Source organism: Tympanuchus pallidicinctus, unplaced genomic scaffold, assembly GCF_026119805.1.
Source record: "Tympanuchus pallidicinctus isolate F22 unplaced genomic scaffold, pur_lepc_1.0 scaffold7, whole genome shotgun sequence".
Lineage (NCBI taxonomy): Eukaryota > Metazoa > Chordata > Aves > Galliformes > Phasianidae > Tympanuchus > Tympanuchus pallidicinctus.
Genome location: NW_026294791.1, coordinates 26793515 through 26814006, shown reverse-complemented (window position 1 = coordinate 26814006; position 20492 = coordinate 26793515). Strand labels below are relative to the sequence as shown.

Genomic DNA, 20492 nt, shown 5'->3' with positions numbered 1-20492 from the left:
GGCTCGTGTCTGCCTTGTTTCTGACAGATTAGCCACAGGCCTTGGCCTTTATGTAACTCATGATAATTATTTCTTAATGTTATGTTTTTCTTAAATCTGACAGAAGTGCAAAGGCACTTTGTGAAATGTTATTTCTGCCCTAAAGAGTGACTTGGTGCTAGGGTGTTGCAGAGCTCCTGGTTCAACACAGCTCTCGCAGGTCAGGAGTCCTGGAGGAGCCGATATCCTTTGTCCCGTGTGTCTCACCACAATAGCCTCTTGTTTTAGTACTGAAGATTGATGCTAAAATCACCTTCCCTGGGCACCTCTACCTTACAGCAGCTGCCCTTGTAAGAAATACACTTGTAACAAATGCAATGGAGAGACTCGGATGCTTCTTGGGAGAGGGAGAGGTGGGAGATGTGACATCAAAACAACACGATGGTAATGAAAGTAACCTCCGGAGAGTTTCAGGTTTTTGTAGACATCTGTGACTCTTCCAAAGATGGGCTGTTAGTATAGTGGTGGTTTTAGCTGTAGATCAAAGGCGTGATAATCCTGTCCACGAATTTCCTGAGAATAACTTTCTTCATCTTGGTCTGGGAGGGAGGAATGGAGCATGTCTGTAGGAATGAGCCTCTGAGCAGAACACAGGAGGTGATCTGTGTGTAAGCAGGGTTACTGCTCTGTAACTTGCTCTGTATTTTTTAATAATGAGATGGTATTTAGGAAGAGCAGAATCACAGTTAAATCACAGGCTTCTCATGCCATTAGCTGAACAAAAACTTTTTGTAAAGCCACCAGGCCTGAGTCACTTGGCCATGTCTCTGAGGTATGAAATACTCATGAAGTTGCATGAGAAGACTCTTACAGGTGTATAAGCCTATTGAAATCTATGCAACTCAGTATAAAATCCTGCTTTACATTACAGAGCACTCAGTTAAAAGCCAAGTACTCGAGTAAAATAGTAGAAAGGGAGAGCTGTGAGCCTGAATTTTTGTTATTTTTGGCTCCTCCTTTGCCATGGATCAGATCTGTGTGCGCTTGCACGCTTGTTTGCTTAGCCTGCCCAGAGAGAGGAGCTCCGGTTTTGGTGGAGCACAGCTTCCACACCCATAACCTCAATGGACAGAGTGGCGAAGAAATCTGTTTTTTAAGGAACACCATGTTGACTTGAACATCTTCCTACAGAAAACGTGGGCTAAGCACACAAGGAGTTGAGGATAAGATGATGATCTGATGTATTATTACATCCTATGACTTTAGTTTTGGATGGCTACGTGGAATGTTGCCCTTGCAGTTCAGCATCTGCATTCCAGATGGGTCACTGAGGGAGAGGTACGCACACAGGTTTCCATGCGGTGTTGTGAGTTTTTAATAAGAGTAGTCTCCATCAGTACAAAACAAGACTGAGAGTAAATAATGGCTTTCTGTATTTTATCGGGCACAAGCAGCTCATTTAGCATGTCTGCACTGAGGAGATGGGTGGCTCCATTGGGCAGCTTCTTGTTTTGCCTGTGCAAGCAAGAGAGGTGGTTCACCCAAAGCAGAACTCAGGATTTGCAGACATCAGGAGTGTCTGCCATCTCACTTCTTCATAACAGGTATTAAGGCATCATGAACAATCAGAATACTGCTTCTGTAAATTAAGACCAGACCAAGCTATGCTTTCAGCTGCAGAGTATTGTGTGTTGCCTCCCTTTACATGCAGGATGAAGCCCGGGAGCATATGCTTGCTGCAGTTTCTTGGTGTTGCCATGAGTGCTATACAAGAAGAACCATAGAAAAGAGGGAATCACGGGTAATGCCCACTGCATTACTATGTATCCCTGAGCGCTGGAAGGTGATAAGAACTGTTTGAGGGTTTGATTTTCTGTTTCTCAGATGTATTTAATAGGTGATGGTGAACATGGTATTGCAGGGCCACAGAAGCAGAGGCTGTTTCTCCCTCTTCACAGCAAGCATCCAGCACATTTCAGAACTGCCAAGACTGAAATCCAGCTTTGCCAAGTGAAAGCATCGAGTAAAGGCTCAAGTAAAGCATCACAAGCTTGAGACATTATCTCAGTCGAAGGTTGCGTTTATCTTGGATTTGAGATGGAATTGTCCCATGAGGTGAAGTCTGAAGTTATTTTCTTAGCTCATTTCACTGCTATCCTGGAGGGCTAGAAGACTGTATGTTGTTGTTTTTTTTTTTTAATTTGCATATGTGTATATATATATATTGTTAGCAGCTTTCTTCTGAACTCTCTGAGTACTGTTAAGTTACAGTGGGCAGAGTGTACAGCCTGCGCTGCACTCCGAGCTGGTGAGCGTGGGTACATCGCACTGAGTTTTGGATATTTCCTCCTGGCAGCCTTGCTCCAGGGCTCATGAAGAAGCACAAGGACAATGTCCCCATTCACAGCCCCATCCAAAATGCCCTTTGTTCCCTGCTCTGTCTCAGCACTTCACACTTACTTGATTGAAGTGCTGGCATTCACTATGTATAATGTTTATTGTTTCTCTTAGGTTTTATTTTGTCTAGGGTTTGCTTTTAATAAAGGGAATAAACTGAGGCTTTTTGCAGTTCGTGTCCCTGGGGATACTAAGTATATATTCCAGAGGGCTTCAGTGCTGTAAGAAGATAAATCCCTCGGCTCTCCAAAGAGACGCAGATCATTGGTGGTGGTATTTCTTAGGGCCCCGTTTGCGCACTGCTGAGTGTGAGTGGTTGTGCTGTGAGGAGGAGAGGTGCTGGCCAGGGGCTGAGGGGAGCGATGGCAAGACCTCCCCTCTGCCTCTACTTGACTGTAAGTGGCTCAATGTGGTGAGCAGCTCCTGTAGGCCCGTGGAGATGGTCTTGTTTCCAGTGGGGCAGCTGGCAGGTGCCTCCTGTGGCTTAGTGCAATGACATTCATTTTGCCCTTAGAACACACGTTGTAACTTGGGCTAAACTTTTGGGATCAGGTGCATGCAGGGTTCTGTAAAACAGGAGATGCAGCATGAAGCATTAGGAAAGCTTATTTTGTATTCCAGGTCCTCAGCAAAGGGCAAACATCTGCATGTGCAGACCTATGGACAAAAATCCTTCTACCTCCATCACTCCTCTGTTTCTCCTGGTTGTAATTTCGGTTGCTTGCAGGTTTCTGCTGGAGATGGTCATATATCATGCAGCCCTTCTGCTACCACATTTACACAGGCTGGAGCTGCGCTGTTGCCAGACCAACCAAGAGGGAAAGCTGGCTTTGCTTCATATAAACAGCTCTGACTGAGAGAGCCATACTAAATTTGGAAAAGAATTAGGGGAACTCATTTTTGAACTGCCCTGGAGTATTCTATCTCGAGTTGCCCCATGTTATCATTTCATGGGAAGTTTCTATTACTCATTGCTGTTCCCATCATGTTTATTTTCCGATAGAGTATTTTTATCTTCTGCAAACCAAAATCTTTAAGAGATCCATCAGCAAACAATGCCCCAAAGCTCTGCTGCTCCCCCCGCCCACAGCTCCTGCTGCTCCCAGTGCTGCAGCCTCAGATCCTCCTGCAGTTCATGTGGCATTCACAGCCCCGTCAAAAAACCTTTCCTCCTCACTGCAAAATTCCAAGTTCCAAGGCTGGAACAAACAGCATGAAACATTTGCTCTTTGATTTGTTACTTTGACTGATGGTATTCTGCATGGAAGAGTTGCATTAAGGCCACAAATTTTACTATATGTATCGTGAATGGCACAGTTCCCTTTTGGGTTGTGATATTTGAAGCTGATCTAAGAAATGTTTATGCTGAGGAATCGCCCTTCTGAGCCAGTTTAGCCTAACTGAAGGACTTTGCCAAAACTACAGGTATTTCCTTTGATTGTTGGCTGTTATTCTAGCACCAGAACTTTTTCCTTGTCCCATTTCCTCTGCAGGTTTTTACTGCAGGATGCAGGCAGCAGCCGCTTGCAGAGGCAAATGAGGTCCAGCATCCCCAGCCCACAGTGGCAGACTGCTACAAGACAGGGGAATGAAATCCCTGTGGTGGCAAGCAGGAATAGCCCTGCCAGAGGCCTGAGCAGAAAACTCCACTGGGGCTGGGGCCAGCAGCATCCTTCTGCAAGCTGTGTCTGTCCACTTCCAGAAGAAAAAGCTTTGACTCATTTGGAGAAGCTGGTGCCTCTGCCTGGAGCAATTTAGTCTGCAGGCAGGGATTCTGTGCTTTGGCAGCACCAGTGTCCTGCTATTATCCTGTAATCAGTAGAAATCTGATCTCTTGAAACTGGAGGATTGGAGTCCATGCTGGTGACTTGGTCTGTCCCACAGGTCAGTCTGTGGGGCGGAACAGGGTCAGAGTGTGGCTTCAGGTTGATGTGAAGGCAGCAGACCTGCAGATGCTGGAAGGTGAGGCTCCAGCCCATCTCTGAGCTGCTGTGCTGGTGTACCTGGAACACCTGTGCTGTCAGTATTGTCACCAAGCTGAGAGATGCAGCTGTCTGACTTGCCAGGAGACTTTTATTTTTGTGTGAACAACGACATTTCTGCTCCTCCAGAAATCTCTGTCACAGTCCAGGTTCAGGTTTTTGTGTTGCTGCTCACTCTGGTTTGCATACAAACACATGGCTTTAACTTCTTGCTTTGCTTCCCTGTTTGCAAAGCATTATTATTTCTTTGCTAGAGTTAATGTATTAATTACTTGTAAATTGCTGTAAGATTCCCAGGAATGAGACCCTCAGATGTGTTTATTGCTGTTATTGCTGCTGATGAGATCTCGATCATAGCAAGACAATACAAGATGAGCATTCCACACAGTGGGGCTAAATGTCTGTTTACAGTAAAACAAAGAAGGGACTTCTGTACCCAAGCCTAGAAAACATCATTTGCAAGAGTTTTGAGTCAGCTTTATAATCTGATTATGTGATAAAATTGGCTAGCGTGTCTAAACGCTATCCAGTATGTAAACACTACCCGCTACCACTTGTGATTATGTTTCTCTGAGAAGCTTATCAGCTTGCAGGCGTTCACTGCTCCATGGCAGTATGTCTGTGGGAGAGGCAAAGATGCCTGTTTTTAAGTAATGTACTTGGGATGTGTTTTGCCCATTTCAGTCACTTCTGGAATGAGCAAAAGCTGTACTCAGCAGCTGAATGCATCCATGAGGGTTCCCTGACCTGCTAGGCAGCAGGTGGCCGTAGGTGCAGTTGGGCAATATTTTGAGTTGGTGGTAAAAACTGCTTTGGTTCTGCGTTACAGCTTCTGAGTTAGTGTATATTAAAGATAATTCATCTTTATTTCTCCTTCAGGAAAAACAGAGGCTATCATCAAAAACTTCAGCCCACACTACAAACGCCAGTACGCCGTGGCTTTCTGCAAGCACGTGCAGGATGAGCTGGAGCAGCACCGCAATTCCCAGTCCCAGTTCCTGAAAACCAGGGTAGGAGGACACGTAAGCCTGGCCCCAGCCAGAAGTTGCCTACAGCTTTGCTCTCCTTCATGAAATAATTCATGTGAACACTATTTAAATAAGCCATTTAGTAGTTGTAATATATGAAAAACATGAACTGGAAGTATATCAGCTACCAGCTGGACTTGGTTTTCTTGTTTTTTTCCAGAGTTGAATCCCCTTAAGTAAAGTTGATGGGCAATGCAGATACTCAGAGCTTCTAAAAATCAAGCCTGAAATACTTACAAAGTTTCTTAGACATTTCCATGTATAAAGCCACAGAGTTTTAATGCTTTAATATAATGAAAATTATTTGGGGAGGGACTTTTTATAAGGGCATGTCTATTACAGGATGAGGGGAAATGGCTTTAACTGGAAAAAGGTATATTTAGACTAGATGTTAGGAAGAAATTCTTTACTGTGTGGACAGTGAGACCCTGGAACAGGTTGCCCAGTGGGGTTGTGGAAGCCCTCTCCCTGGAGGCATTCAGGGCCAGGCTGGATGGGGCTGTGAGCAACCTGGTGGGAAGTGTCTCTATAGGCAGGGGCTTGAACTAGAAGATCTCAAAGGTCTCTTGCAACCCAAGCCTTTCTGTGATTCTATGATGATTCCATGCAAATACAAGTCTAATTTTTTGACTGTGTTAAAAATCGTGGATTTCTGATGCTCTTGAAGTGCAGAGAAAAGCAGTGAAGTTGGGTGCAGAAGGTGGCATAAGAGGAAAGCAGCATCTTTCAAAGAAATGCATGCTAGTTATAAGATCACATGTGCAAAAGTGTTACAAAGAAGTGTGAAGTAATCCACTGTTTCATAATAAATAATGCTATAAATAATGCTGCACCAACAAAATATTTTTTGTACATAGTGGAAAGTAAGAGATAATGAACTATAAGCTATCTTATATTCAGCACATCAACTGAAAGATCACAGAATCACGGAACCATAGAGGTTGGAAGGGACTTCTGGAGATTATCAAGTTCAACCCCTCTGATAAAGGAGGCTCCTTACAGTAGGTTGCACAGGAAAGCATCCAGATGGGTTTTGAATATCTCCTGGGAACGAAACTCCACCAACTCTTTGGGCAGCCTGTTCCAGTCACCTTCATGGTAAAGAAGTTCTTTCTCGTGTTCTTATGGAACTTCCTGTGTTCCAGGTTGTGCCCATTTCCCCTTCTGAATTTCTCTGCCTCAGAAATCTGGAAGTGGTGTTAAAAGGCAGAGCTTCTCTGCTTCCTCTTCACCGCGAGATGCAAGAATTTGGTTACTTCTGTAAGATCTGTGTGATTCAAACAGATGTGTATTGCTTCCAGTTGTGTTTGAAGGCTCAAAAACCCTCATAGCAATCTTACAGAAATGAAATAAAATTTCAAAATGATCCAGAATCCTTTCAAATCTAGAAAATTTTCTTTGTAGCCCAAGTCAGAAGCTGGGACTGTCTTATATGAAACAGAGTTGTTGCATTTTGCTGAGGATGTGAAGAAGTGGAAGGACAGATATGTTGTTATCAAAAATGACTACACTGTGGATTGCTTTGAGACCAAAGAGGTAAATGTTTCTTCCTGTTATGTTCTTCAGCGCTCCCCAAGAGACTGAGATCTGAGGAATTTGTTGCTGTAAGTGCCTTTCTTCTAGCAATAGATGAAATGTCCCAGAAAGGCTGCTCCAGCCTTGCAGCCTTGGCTGGAAACTTCACAGGGATGCCTGGGGGTCTGCTGAAGTACCTTTTATTGGCCACAGACATTTGCAGAACATAGCAAATCACTTAGACAGCACTTTGAACCTTTGCATATCACAGAAGGCTTCTTTTTTGTATGTGATTATAATACATCAGCAGGTTTCTACTGTTGAGTTTTAAATAGAAATTTTTATGTTGCTTCAGTCAGGCTACAGTGAAGACTTCTGTTTGGCAGCTGCTGTGGTCAAACGAGTCCTGGCTGATAAATCAAACAAGTGTAGCTTAGCAGAAAATCCTATCCTTTCCTCTTCCCTTCTGTCCCTGACTCTTCACTGGGGTTGATGAGCTTTGAAAGATCTTTTCTAAATATTTTTTTTACTTAAAAATATTTTAGACTTGACATGTCCAGTGAGTATATCTCAAATTCAGCCTGACGAAAAACTTTTCATTTGAGAAATGCATGCATTAGCTTTGTAAATGAGTAGTTTATGCTTTCTCTGTCCTTAAATCTCAATTTTTGACTCCCTCTATCTTGATTTTCCAGGCCTATCAGAAAGGACTCAGCCCTAAACATCATATTGTTCCTGCAGGAGGCAAAGTACTGACTTTAGAAGAAGATTACAATTTGCTGTCTGATAAACATTTTCCAGATCCTGTTGGTAAGCCTTTGTGAAAGTTAAACTGCCAAACCTCAGGCTCTTTTCCTTACAGAAGCTACATCTGGGCAGACTTCGAGGTTAGGCTTTAAAGTAAGCTCACAGAAGACGCAAACAGCATGTTTTCTAAGTCCAAACTTAATCCCAGAGTAGACATACACAAAAGATGTCAAGAACTGAAATGTTCAGAGAAATTCTGGCTCTTTATTTTTCCAGTATCCCTACACAAACCCTTTGGAATCTGTGCAGAAGTGAAGCAGGAACTACACCACTATTGTTCCCAGCTTTGTTAATATTTCTGGTTTATTTGTTTCCATTTTTGGGTACCAGCTGCCTGTGTTGATGCATCCCACAGAGATGACAGGAAGGTTGCTGTTGCTGGATTTGTTGTTTGTGCAGCAGGAGTTGCAGGGTTTCTCCCTGTCCCCTCCCCAGTCCCTGAAGACAGAAAAAGTTCAGGGGCTTAATCTCTATATGGTGTAGAGTCAAATTTGAAAAAGGATGAGAGCAATGAGAAGATATCTTTTTTGTGGGGGGCTTTTTTGTGTTTTTTGAAGTCCTGTCTCATATTACTTAAAAGTTACGACTGCTGGGAAGCGTCCCTCATTTCCCTTTTCCCAAGACAGTACTGATGGTGTAGGATGGTCAGAGGCTGGCATGGGTCAGCAGAGCTTGGAGGTGTCCTCTGTCACCTCAGCTCCAGAGTTGAGGATGAGCAATGTGGAGCATCCTAGGGCCACTTCAGGCTTCCCATGGCTCACCCTCTGCAAAGATTGGCTCAGTTACTCTTTTTCAGCCTTTCTGCCCTTTTGTGCAGAACACTCACCAAGATGAAACTCTTTTGTGTCTGGATGCACAGCACTGAGAAAAGATTGATGTTGTACAGTATCCCTTGTATGCAATGATTCGGGTCAGGCTGCAGCTACAGATCATCATCATAGAATCCTCAGTGTCAGAAGGGACCTTTAAAGGTCCATACTTTGTGATTTCTTTGCTTCATCACTTGCTTGAAGTGACAGTTTGTAAGGCCGTGATGCAGTTCTGTGTGAAAATCTTGGGCAAAGGGAAATCACTGCTGTTCCTTCATGATTTAATGCAGTTTGTTTCTGCATGGAAGACCATATGCCCCTTTGTGGTCTCTATGTGGAAGAGACCAGAGTTGTCTGGTAATTTACTCATTTGCCATGGAAATGAGTTACAATCCAATAGAATATTTATATTATATTGCCAAAAGTATGTGATTTACGTCTGCCTTGAATACAAAACAAGAGGCCATAGAAGAGAAAAAGATCCAACCCTCCTCAAATTCAGCAAATTTTAAGTTGGGATGTGTTCTGTGTAGGGTTGAGTGAGAAGGAGACTGCTCAAGCCTTCGTTCAGCTGCCAAGGGAGTTCCCAGTGTATCTCTGGCAGCCGTTTGCCCGACACAGCTACTACTGCTTCCAGGAGCCAGAAGCCCAGAGGCAGTTCAGTGCAGTGCTGAGTGACTGCGTGAGACACTCCAACTACGGTGAGTGCAAAAAGGAATTCTTCCTGCGCCTTATTTACCCTGGGAGAGATTTAAATAGCTGTTACAGTAAAAAAAAAAAACAAACAAAACTGTGAAAATGTATGAAAGATGTTCAGTTTTCAGTGCCTAGAGAAATGAATTAACATACACTTTTTCTAGCTTTGCCAGGAGCTGAGTTAGGTTGGGTTTGAGCTGCACTGCAGGAAACTCAAATAGAAGACATGGGAATTGCTTTGAAAGAGACATTCCTCTTGCTGTCAATTCATGCAAAACCAGTATCTTGGTGCAAAATCACAGGAGATGCTTAGTAAACATGGTATGTTAAATTCTCACCTGTGTTTGCAAGCTTGACAAGTGTGGCACAGGTCTCCTGGACTGCATCTGTAAAATGATGAGAGAATGTGGACTCTCAGTGCATTTTGTGATGTCTTTTACATACACCATCGCTGATGAAACACTTTCTGGTTTTGTTGGGTGCTGAGATGACAGTTCAGGCCTTCAGCCATGGCAGAGCCTTGTAAGAGAGACGTGAGTTGTGTGTAAGGCATGGTGTACGTTGCTTTGCACAAAAAATTGTTTTAAATCTCACTTTCTGGGTACATTGGGCTAGAAGTTTTCTAGGCATTATCAGAAGCAAAACAACTTGTGACTTGCTGGGATTATAAAAGTAACATTGTTCCTGTTGACCTGGAAAAGCATTTGTGAGTTGGAACCTTCAAAAAAAGAAATACTTTTCTGTTCTTCAGATGATTGGTTTAATGTGATTTTCCTTGTTTTTCTTCGAGCTGACCTACTGGTGTCCAGGTTCCTACATGCCTGTAGTATTGGTTTCGAGTCCCATCTGCTCTGCTGCCTTTGGTTGCAGATAAAAACACAGGAATGTCTCCAACAATTTCATCTACTTAGGCCTGAAAGCCCATGCTTGTAGATAATTTAATTGAGAGTACACTGTGTGACGGGTCTGTTTTGCTTACAGCAGTTGCTCCCTGTGTTGTTTTTAGCCATGACTTTAGTTTCCTGGTCATCAGCTTCACCCTATTACCCTCAAACATTTGTCTCATGCTGTCCTCCCTGGATTCTTAATTTCTTCTCATCTCTGCTGCCAACGATATCTCCAATCCCCTTTAAGACTGCATTCCCATGATGAAAACACATATTACTGTACTTTGAGGCAGTCCCCTAGGATGCTGAGTACTTTGCATGGTGCTCTGTGGTGGGTGATGGCAGGCACTGCCTCTGCAGGACATGCAGGACTCCCAGTCCCTGCACTCAGCAGGTGGTGTATGCTTCCCTGGCATGCTCTGGGCCCCCTTTGCTGTGCTCATGCTGAAGCTGGAGAGCCACAGCAAGCCTTTCCAGCACTGCCAGCCTTGTACAAACCAGGCAGAGCAACTCCAATGCAAATCTGTGTAGGTGTGGGGAACTGAGGGCTAGAACGATGCGGTAATGATACCAAACATGGCGACTATACAGACTTTCAGGAGTAGATTAGCATAGGCTAGAGGCATCAGTCTAGAAGGAGCACACCTTCATCTGGCACTTCCAAATAGTTCAAGTCTGTAGTCTCAATAAATACTCCCTGCATAGCTGGCAGAGGAGCCTGCATTCCCCTGATGTGCCCAAAGGTAAAGCCTGCCTCTGTGATTTATGGTTCTGATTAGCCTGATTTCACATGTGGTCATACAGAAAGTGCTCTGGACTTTGGGAAGCCACCCCTTTTTTCCTCACCAGGGTTTGGTGAGTAGATGGGGATATAATCAAGTTTTCCTGGCACTGTCAGTCTTCCATGACTTGAAGCCTGTTCGTGAGATTTGGGTTTTTCATTTCCTTCTTCTGGAGCAAGTGTAACAGGCTTGACAAAGCTTTTGGCAGCCTTATTTTTTTATTTATTTATTTTTTTCCCTTAAAGTTCAGCACATTACTCCAGGGGACAATTCGGAATTGGCAAGAGCTGGGATTCAATGACCTAACAGGTCTTTTCCATCTCCAGTGCCTGCAAGTCTGTGTTTTATTATATTTCATGTGGCTCAGCTGATGCTCATTTATGCATCTGTTCCAGGATTTGTCCCTCTCAGCTTTTTCTATGGTCAAGTTGTTACCCCACCAAAGTGACACCGGAGTACCTTTAACAACACTCATCCTTCCTATCACACTATTTCTTCTCAACAGACTGGGAGATAAAGACAGTTTGGATTAAGACCTATTGTTTCACTGGTAAACTTGAACAGGTTTTTCTGGCTAAGGAGATGGGACCCAGTATTTTCTTGATTTCTTGGACTCGTACCATCTGCTAGAAACCTAAGTGCTGTCAATGGAAAAATGATCACTGACCTCAGTAACCCTAACTCTGTGCTTGAAGCAAATGATCCTCCCAGTTTGACTGTGGAATAGAACGTAGTGGGCGAGGAGCAGCGGCCAAGGCAGCATTCTCCACTTCTCTCCCCTGCCAGGGCAGACTTGGCAAGGGTAGGTGAAAGGCAGATGTAATGTCTGATCAGAAGGTGCCTTTCTGTCTTTTCTGTAAAATAGCACTAGGAGTTCTGGAAAGGAATGTATCACACTGGGTTTCAGCCAAAAATTCAGAGAAGTTTTTAGTTAGACTCTTTCTCCCAGGAAGCAGAATTAAATGCTACTTCTTTCTGAACACAAACCTCAAGTGAATCAGCGTGTGGTTTTGTCATGGGAGCTGCCCTGGGATTCAGCCATTGACTCTTTTCTGAGTCTCTCTTTTTAAATAACTGGTCCATCCTGTGTTTCTGGGTTTTCTGGTCAGAGCTCATGGTCAGAAGAATAATTACAAAAGTGGTTGGATTTAGTGATTGCTACTTGCAGGTATGAGTCAGATGCATGTGCTGTGGGTTTTTCCTTTCCCTTCAAATTTCCTGTTGTGTTCAGCTTTCTTTTATCCTGATTGATAATGAGTTCAACGAGACAATGTTTTCATTCATTGTTGATGGAATGAGGAGACGTTTTGCACCATTCTTGAGTACAGCTCAGGTGAAATAAATTAAACAAGCTTTAAAATGTACCTAACCCAACCAGGACTGGTGCTGAAATTATTCTAGGTGAACAGGATGTGTACACAGAGATTCCATTCGTTAGCCTGATTCTGAAAGTTGATGGATAGATTAATCTGAGCATAGAAATCATCCAAGTTCCGTGATTCATCTGGGCAGCTCCCGTTCTGCTCTTCTGCAAAGAGCTTTCGTGATGCCTTAGGCTTTGCAGAGGAGGTCAAATGCTTTGGGGACCTGAAGTTATGAGGCTGTGTGATTCAGGGCTCCTTGCTGAAAGCAGCAATTCCCAGGGAGCAACAGCAGGATCATGATGGGCTGAGGGGCATAGAGGAACTCAGAGGAGGAGGCCCAGCTCACGGTCCCAGTGCCAGAGTGCCCAGAAGCCTACCCAGGCTGCCATTGCCTGAATGAGGACAGGACTTGCTGTGGGATGCAGGGGAAAAACTCTTGGGGATTGTGTAAAGTATGTCTCAGGGTGTCTTCCAGGAGGCTGGGAACGTGTGAGATTTGTTATGGGATATTTAGGGGAAAAAAAGCAAAGGTGGGAAAAGGAAAAGGCTGTAGTGGATTGAAGAGGAACAAACGTGGGGTAGGTGAGGAAGAAAGAGATGGAAGTGACAGTGAGGTGCAGACAGGAGGGTGGTGAGCCCAGCCAAACCCCACACTTGATATCACCTCGGTCTGCATGCCTTTTTACCGACCTCCACTTGTAACGCTTTTCCAGGGTAAGGCTGCTCTCTGTTGGATGTGTGCTGGGGTCCCGAGTGCCAGCAGGTAGGAAAGGAGCCCCGGCATCATGGGCACCCTGCAGGTTTGGAGTGCCAGCTCCCAGCTGGATGTGTGTGACAGGTCCCCGTGCCTGCTGTGGGAGAAGGGACTGCAGAGCACAGGGACTGCCTGTGCAGGGCCAGGGCTAGTGAGCCCTTAGTGCTCTCCTGATGGAATTCCATCTGGTGTAAATGTCCATTAGCTTCACTCACCAGCAAAACTGAGTTCAGGGTATCTGTCAAGCACAAGGGGAGGCATAGGAGCCTGTGACCATAGAGACCATAGGGCTGGGACTGGAACTGAATGATCTGAGGTCTGAGGTCTGAGCCAGATGGTGAGGAGATGTTGGGGCCTGGAGCTCGTGCTGGGGGTCCAGAGGCCTGGGCTGGTTGTAAGAGCTGCAGTAATTGGGGTGCCAGACCTGGCAAACTTCACATAAGCTGTACTTGCCGTCAGTACCCTTTTCTGGCTGAGCTTAAGTCAAATGAGTATTAAAACTTGTCTGCATCATTTTTGTGTATGACCCTTCTCTTAAATTTTTTCTTCTAGGAACAATAAAGGCTAATAGGCTATTTGCACAATCAGTGTGTCCTGCTCATTATCTCAGAATTAGTTTACAAAAGCTCCATCAAAAGCTTCCTTCCCTCCAAACTTCCCAGTCTTTACCAATACCTTTGTAATTGAAAGCATCAGTGAGCTGCATTAAAGGACACTGTGTGCAGCTCTGAAATGCTGTGATTTCTTTCTCACTGAGTTTATTACCTAAGGCAGAGGATGTGAAACATTGTAAAATGCATATTTGCTGATTTCAAAGCTTTTTGGTGGTTGGAAATGAAAGGGTGAGTTAAATTAGTTAAATTACTTGAATATGCATATAGAAAGATAATGTTCAGGGGAGGTCTCTAAATATAGAGTGTGGATCAGCCAAAGAAATGCTCATTGCTGAAGAGGCTTCTTCTATGCCAGCAAATGCAGAGTCAATAGTAAAACGTGGCGTAGAGTAATAATATTTGGTGATGTCTCTTGATAGAGATAATTCCACATACAGAGAAGACACAGATCTCTGGCACAGTGCTACACGATTAAGCTTTCAGCGTTTGTTAGTCAGTTTCTTGTGTTGTAAAACACTTGCGGTAGGTTCCCAGGGTAGTCATAATGCCTTCATTGTTTCTGCAAAATTGAAAACTAAAAGTTTAAATTGGCAAATGTGCCAAGTCAAGAAATAACTGTCAGAAGAAGATGCACGTGACTATACTATATATTCTAATATCATTTTCATATCAACTTCCTGATAGAAGGGACAACATGAAGTGCATTTTTCTGCCCATAGAACCTTTTTTTGACTTTCCATCCCCAAGTTTTGCCTTAAATTATTCTTAGGTTGACCAGGAGGAGCTGCTAACCTTTCACTCTTACTTTTAGAGCCCAAAGGAACAGCATGAAGCTGCGATGCAGGAATCAGATTGGATGGAAGGAATAGGTTCTGCCCCAGAAGGCGATGGGCGTGGAACAGCCTCCCCAGGGCAGTGAGCACAGCCCCGAGCTGCCAGAGCTCATGGAAACTCTGGACAATGCTCTTGGACATATGGTCTGAGGTTTGGATGGTCCTGTGTGGAGCCAGGAATTGGACTCAACAGTCCTTGTGAGTCCATTCCGACTCTGGGATGTTCTGTGATTCCAGAGAGTTCTTCTCAAGCTTCTGTCGAGTTCAGACCTTCATCAGCATGAGATTTCATGTAACACTTAGTTTTAAAAGCTTTCAGGTTTTTAAAGAAGCTGTGCTTGAGTTGAAGTGGAGTGTTGAAGTGGCTTCATTTTAAACTCCCTTTTCTTAACCTGCTATTTCCAGATTAGACGTGGACTGTGGCATGCAGATCATCTGTTTGCCATTATCTCCATGGTCCCTCCACTTCCACCCACAGTTTGGTCTTATTTTCATTCCCTCTCCATCCCCATTTTGTTTGTGGAAAACAGAGAAGTGGTGAGAGCTGCACCCCTCCCATTTTAGGGGGCAGGTTGCTAGTGAGGTGCCCACCTCATCCCCAGCAGTGAAGTGCTGTCAGTGCCAGAATAGCGGTAATGAGGGAAATGTCCTTCATTTTTCAGTTCTTTACATTTGCATGCCCTGTAAATCAGACAGAAGTTTCTCCTGAATGTTTCTTTCATTATTTTGTCACTTTATGAGGTCTTTTCCTTTCCCTGTATGAGGTTACCAGCTACTGAGTTTCACTTGGTATTTGCTGTTAAAAGGGAAGAAGCCCAACCGGTTGGTGCTGCGGTGCAGGGAAGTCTGTGTGATGAGAAGGAAAATACAACTAGCTAATTTGGGGAGATGCAGTTTCACTTCTTGTTTTTAGATTCTTTCATCTGGTTTGATTTCACATCCGTATCTTGATAAACACCATCACGACACAGGAAGCTAAGGGACTTTCAAAACTGTATCCTGTTAATTAAGTCTGCAATTAAGCCATCAATAAAAAGAAAAGAGAAAAAAATAGAAAAGTTCCATAAATAAATGCATTAGGCAAGGGATGAATACAAAATTTCCTTTTAATCTCACACTGCACACTACAATAGCAGAACTGAGACACCATCAGATTTTTTCCTCCATCTCTGCTGTTTTGGGTTGCCACTGGCTGGGCCCACATTTCCTTTTTCAGCTCTAAATTTAGCTGACAGGTGTTTTTCTCATCATTATTTCTGTCGTTCCAGCACTATGTGTACATAATGGTTTGCCAACTCTTGGGCTGTAATTCAGAATAATTACTGAAGTGCTGATAAAGATTGAGAAGGTGATATTAGATGCTCGAGATGAAGATAAGGTCGGCTGTATCAGGAGAAATACTGTCCTCCTTGTCCACTGTCCTCTCTTTGCCATCCCTTCTGCATGCATCTCACTGTCCCTAAACCTGGTGCTGGACTGCTCATCTTTATCCCTAAAAGCACGAATCCAAATAGGGCTTGGAAGAGGTTTATGAGTCTTCTGTTGCAAATGGGATGGCTTTTCTCATCTGGAGAGGGCAGGTGAAGAAAAGGAGTTTCTTTTTCGGGTATCATTTTCAGAATTATCTCCTTCCGATAATGTGCAGAAGGACCAAATAAAGTAGAACTGAGTGGGAAATTGCTTTGATGACCACAAAATACCAAAAACACCTTTTTTGATGTTAAAGTACAGTAGCTTTCTGCTCTGAAGTTTTGTGTGATACTTTGTGGCTGGGCAAAAGCACAGTGCAGGCAGTACATAGCATTTCTCCTGTCCAACTCAGACCTGGAGCTTGCTTTTTGACTTGTTAATTCAATCACTTGATGGTTAACAGGGTGAAATCTCTCCTTTACCCCATCTGAGTGGCTGAGGTGATGGTTGGTCTATTCCGTGTCTCTCACTTGACCCACAAGCCCAAATACGGGTTCAAAACTGGGGAGTAGATGTTGGTGGAAGTATCAGCATCGTCACAACTTACAACACCACTTTGCAGTGAAAATCTCTGACAAGATCTGCAAGGTGCTAAAAAAAAAAAAAAAAAAAGAAATATTTTAGAAGAGAATTTAGAACATGCTGTATGATTTGCTTAAAATGAGACTACTTTTTCCTTATACAGGGTGTCTTCCGTCTGTGACATCAGTTCCTTCAGTCAGCATGGCTTTGGCTTTTCCAGTACGCCTCTCTTTCTTGTACCGTAGTTGGGCTTTTCAGTCAGTGGGAGGTGTATTCATTCTGAAATGCCAAGATGATTAATGTGTGTAAAATCTTAATTGAAGTGATGTTCTTGCTACTTACATCACCTCCCACTGTGGTCTGATCTTTCATTTCTAACGTAGTACAAAGCAGGAGGTGGTGCAGAAGAGGCACTGCCTTGCAGCCACCCCCTGAGCCTATTTTAGTAGCTGTGAAGAGACTCATTGGTGCAGGTGGAAGGCTGTATTTGGGCTGCAGCTTCAAAGGTCAGCGGTAGAAAAAATGATCATCTTTACCAGGAGTGGTTTGTAAAGCACTTGGGTATTATCGGAGATGGATGATGCTGTGGTTTAGGCTATAAAACCCCAGGGTGATGCTCCTGGCAGAGGGAGGTGCTACTTTGAGCAGCTTTAATACAGGCAATGCATGCTGCGAAGCACCCATCTGAAACTCTGGTGTAATGTTTCTCTGAGGGAGTTTGTGCTGCAAAACTTTATTTGCTATAAATGCAGAGTATTATTGCAGGGTTGTATCCTGTTTGGAAATGACCTCATCTTGCTTCTGTTAGTGGTTAGCAGTTTTGTACCACATGATCTATGAATAATACACCGCACATAGCTCTCCGGAAAACATCAGAGCTGTGAGATTGATGCCTCTCAGATCAAGCTGTTACACTTCACTTCCAACTCAGTTTGGGATAATAATATGACAGCATTCATTTTGTGAAACTAAACTGTGTGTTCTTTCCTTCAGAGATATATCTCTGGGGTGCTGTAGTTGCTTACCAGCCCAGAGCAGGCTGTCATCCCATGAAGTGCAGTTCCCCAGTCCTCCTAATTTCCTCACATTCAGGAAGATGAATTCACTTGGATTTACTTAGCCCTTGGGTGAAGTTCTGTGTGTCAGGACTGTTTTGTTTGGTTTTTAAGAGACAGAAATATTCAGGACCTCAGCTTTTGGAGACTATGGCCATTGCCTTCCTTAGCAATTTTCTGTAGTACAAGCAGTAGCTCTTGAAATACCTAAGAACTCAGGTGACTTCTTTTTGCCATCTGATAAGGAGATGATGGCTTGGTTTTGCACATCTGTTCATAACAACTTCTGGGCCAGGACTCTCTCTTGGCCTGTTCTCTGTGTCCATCATTTTCCATGTGATGATATTGCTCATGCACCACCTCGGAGAAAGTTACTCATCATTAACAGAAACTGGATGAGCAACCAGCAGTAACTGCTGCGGTTCTTAGCCAGAGCAACTGAATCCCAGGAGGGTATTCTCTGAAATAATAGGGAAAAAAAAAAACACTACTGCAGGAAACCTGTGCTGGATAGATCATTCATAGAGAGGGAAACTGCTCTTTGGTGTTCTCGCTTATTTGTATTGATAGGCATCCCCTAATAGTGGTGTAGGGAGGTTGGTGGAATCATTCTTTAACTGCAGGAACATCTCTGACTCCCCAGTGTTCTCCAGATGCTTTCACCAAAATCAGTTGGCAGTGTGAAGCTTTCTTCAAAGTGCCACTACGAGAGCTGGCAGTGTCCTGCGTATTGAGATGGCTAAGATACCTCACTTCTCGAATATAATAGCCCTTTCTTTCTACAGCCCCCCTTTGCTTTGGAATGGATATTTTCTGTTTTCTTTTTTTACCAGCCTTTGTTTTAAATGGGCTATTTTTTAAAAAAAATTCAATTAGAAAAATCAAATAGATTGTTTTTATTATTATTAAAAAGCATGTTTAATGGAAAGCAGGGGAAACACAACAATCTAAATATGTTCAAAAGAAACAGATGCTGGGGTGAGAGGAGGATGACTTGGAAGGGAATTGGGAGAAGTTTGACTTGCAAATCTTATCACAGAAACTGTTCTGTTGAGGGTGATGTCCAGTACAAACAAGAAGTGGTGGAAGCACCATCTTTTGAGACTGCTGAAACCAAAAGTAAAACACTGAAAATCCCAAATACTATTCAGCTTTGTCCACCTCCTACTGCTCTATTCACAGCCTCCCAAGAAGCACAGCCCTTCACCAACACTGTAGAGCCAGAGATTTTTCTTGTCCCAGGAAGATGCTACATAAGGGGATCAGCAAGGGCACTGCCATCATCTAAGCTAGGTTTTCACCAAGTAGATGAGGGAGCAAGAATGTTTTACTGTGAGGTTATATGAAATTAAACAAGGTTTCTAATTTAATTAATTAAATTAGTAAGGAAGTAGAGAAGAGCCAGGCTGACTGCATCACTATCATATATAAATACTACCATTGCTATAAGATTGCTTGGCATCAGCTGTGGCATCATCCACAGTTACCTGCAAGAAGAATTCAGGACCCATGTGGAAAATAACATCCACTGACTGCAGAACCAACCTGTCCTCAGCCTCCAGCATAGGAGCATGCACAGATGTTGGTGCTGCAGGAGGCAGAGGGAGCAGGGTGGACTGCTTCTGAGTTTTGGAAGTCGAACGATGGGCGGATTGTCAGGATCAGCATTTCTTTAATTAAAACCTGTACTCTGTGAGCTCAGGCTTCTGGATTCCGTGTTAGCACTGGTTCATCTTCATCTTCTCTGGGCCTCAGCTATTTGTTAAATGTCAGCCAAAGACTTAGATTGCTCTCGATGGCCTTAGCTAGCTTTGGTAAAGTACTTTGTCCACAGCCCATATACCCCTTTATTATTATTAACAACAAAAGTAATAAATCTAGCGTAACAAAAACCCGTAAGGGAGAGGGATATTCACTGGATTGCAGTTGAGGCACTCTGCTGGTTTTGAAGAATGGCATGCACGGTTTTTACACATCGTAAAATATCCTGACTGCAGCTCCTTGGCCCTGAGCAGCTCCACGCTGTAATGCTGCTGCTGCATCCAGAAATGAGCGAGGCCCAGTTTGCAGGAGGGATGCAGGAGGGAACTGCAAACTGTTGGTGTCTCAGCGGAGCAGATCACCCCATAAATTGTGGGAGGTGGAAAATTCTTGCTGTCTGGTTACCGCATCTGACCACAGTCCCACCAGGAGCTGCAGAAACATTTTGCTGAGCTCCCCAAACACAGCCTTTGCCACGAGGCTTTATGAGAAGCACAGGAATGAGCCATGCTGCTGCTTACATGAAGACTTTGCTTGTTGACTTTGCATTTGTGAAGGGAGTAAACTCTAAGCTATCTGTCTTCAGATACCTATCCCTGTTCCTGTGGAGTCGTGACCATTGTACTCCTTTTTAATGCTGCAGCAGTGAGCCCTATTCATAACAGTGATTGCCCAGAGGGGTGCACAGGCTAAATTGAGTATTGAAAAGTGTTTTAACCTTCAGCATAGCAGCCTAGGGGATGTATTATTAAAGAGGTACCTCCCTTCAGTTGTAATTAGGGAAATTGCCATCTGAGTGATTAATCATCCGATGCAGCAGTGTGTGGTACATGCAGTTAAGGCGCTTGAATTGGAATGGTTGAACACAGATTTCCTATCATCCATATTTGCTGAAAATCCACACTTTTAGCACCAGGCAGCGAGCCCTAAGGCACTTACTGCCTCTGGTAACAGAGTCTGTTTCTAGAAGGTTTTGCACAGAAAATTTCTGTGTTTGACTAGGGTAGGACTGGCCAGTCTATGACGCCAGGTGAGGCTGAGAACAGCAGGGCAGCTAGTCCATGCTGCTGCCTTTGGGCACATGTGTGGGAGCCTGGGGCTGAAGGTGGCCCATTACTGCTGTCTGACCAGGCATCTGCTGGGTGACACCAAGGAGCTGTACTGGGTAACATGAAGAACCACATTAAGGGACAGAATTCTGACAGTGGCCAAAACATTGGATGTGACCAAAATTAGG

General features: G+C 43.9%; 2 protein-coding genes across 2 annotated transcripts in view; one reads left to right on the top strand and one right to left on the bottom strand.

Moving 5' to 3' along the window:
• LOC128072182 (uncharacterized) overlaps positions 1-20492 on the bottom strand; it is a 406177-nt gene that overhangs the window by 201972 nt on the left and 183713 nt on the right. The gene's annotated exons all lie outside the window — the stretch shown is intronic.
• The window catches only part of NIBAN1 (niban apoptosis regulator 1), a 59050-nt gene that overhangs the window by 18556 nt on the left and 20002 nt on the right, over positions 1-20492 (top strand). The window contains exons 2-5 of the mRNA XM_052665668.1: positions 5238-5368; positions 6791-6922; positions 7597-7711; positions 9051-9218. Coding sequence (XP_052521628.1) covers positions 5238-5368; positions 6791-6922; positions 7597-7711; positions 9051-9218 — 546 coding nt within the window. The remainder of the gene's footprint in view (positions 1-5237; positions 5369-6790; positions 6923-7596; positions 7712-9050; positions 9219-20492) is intronic.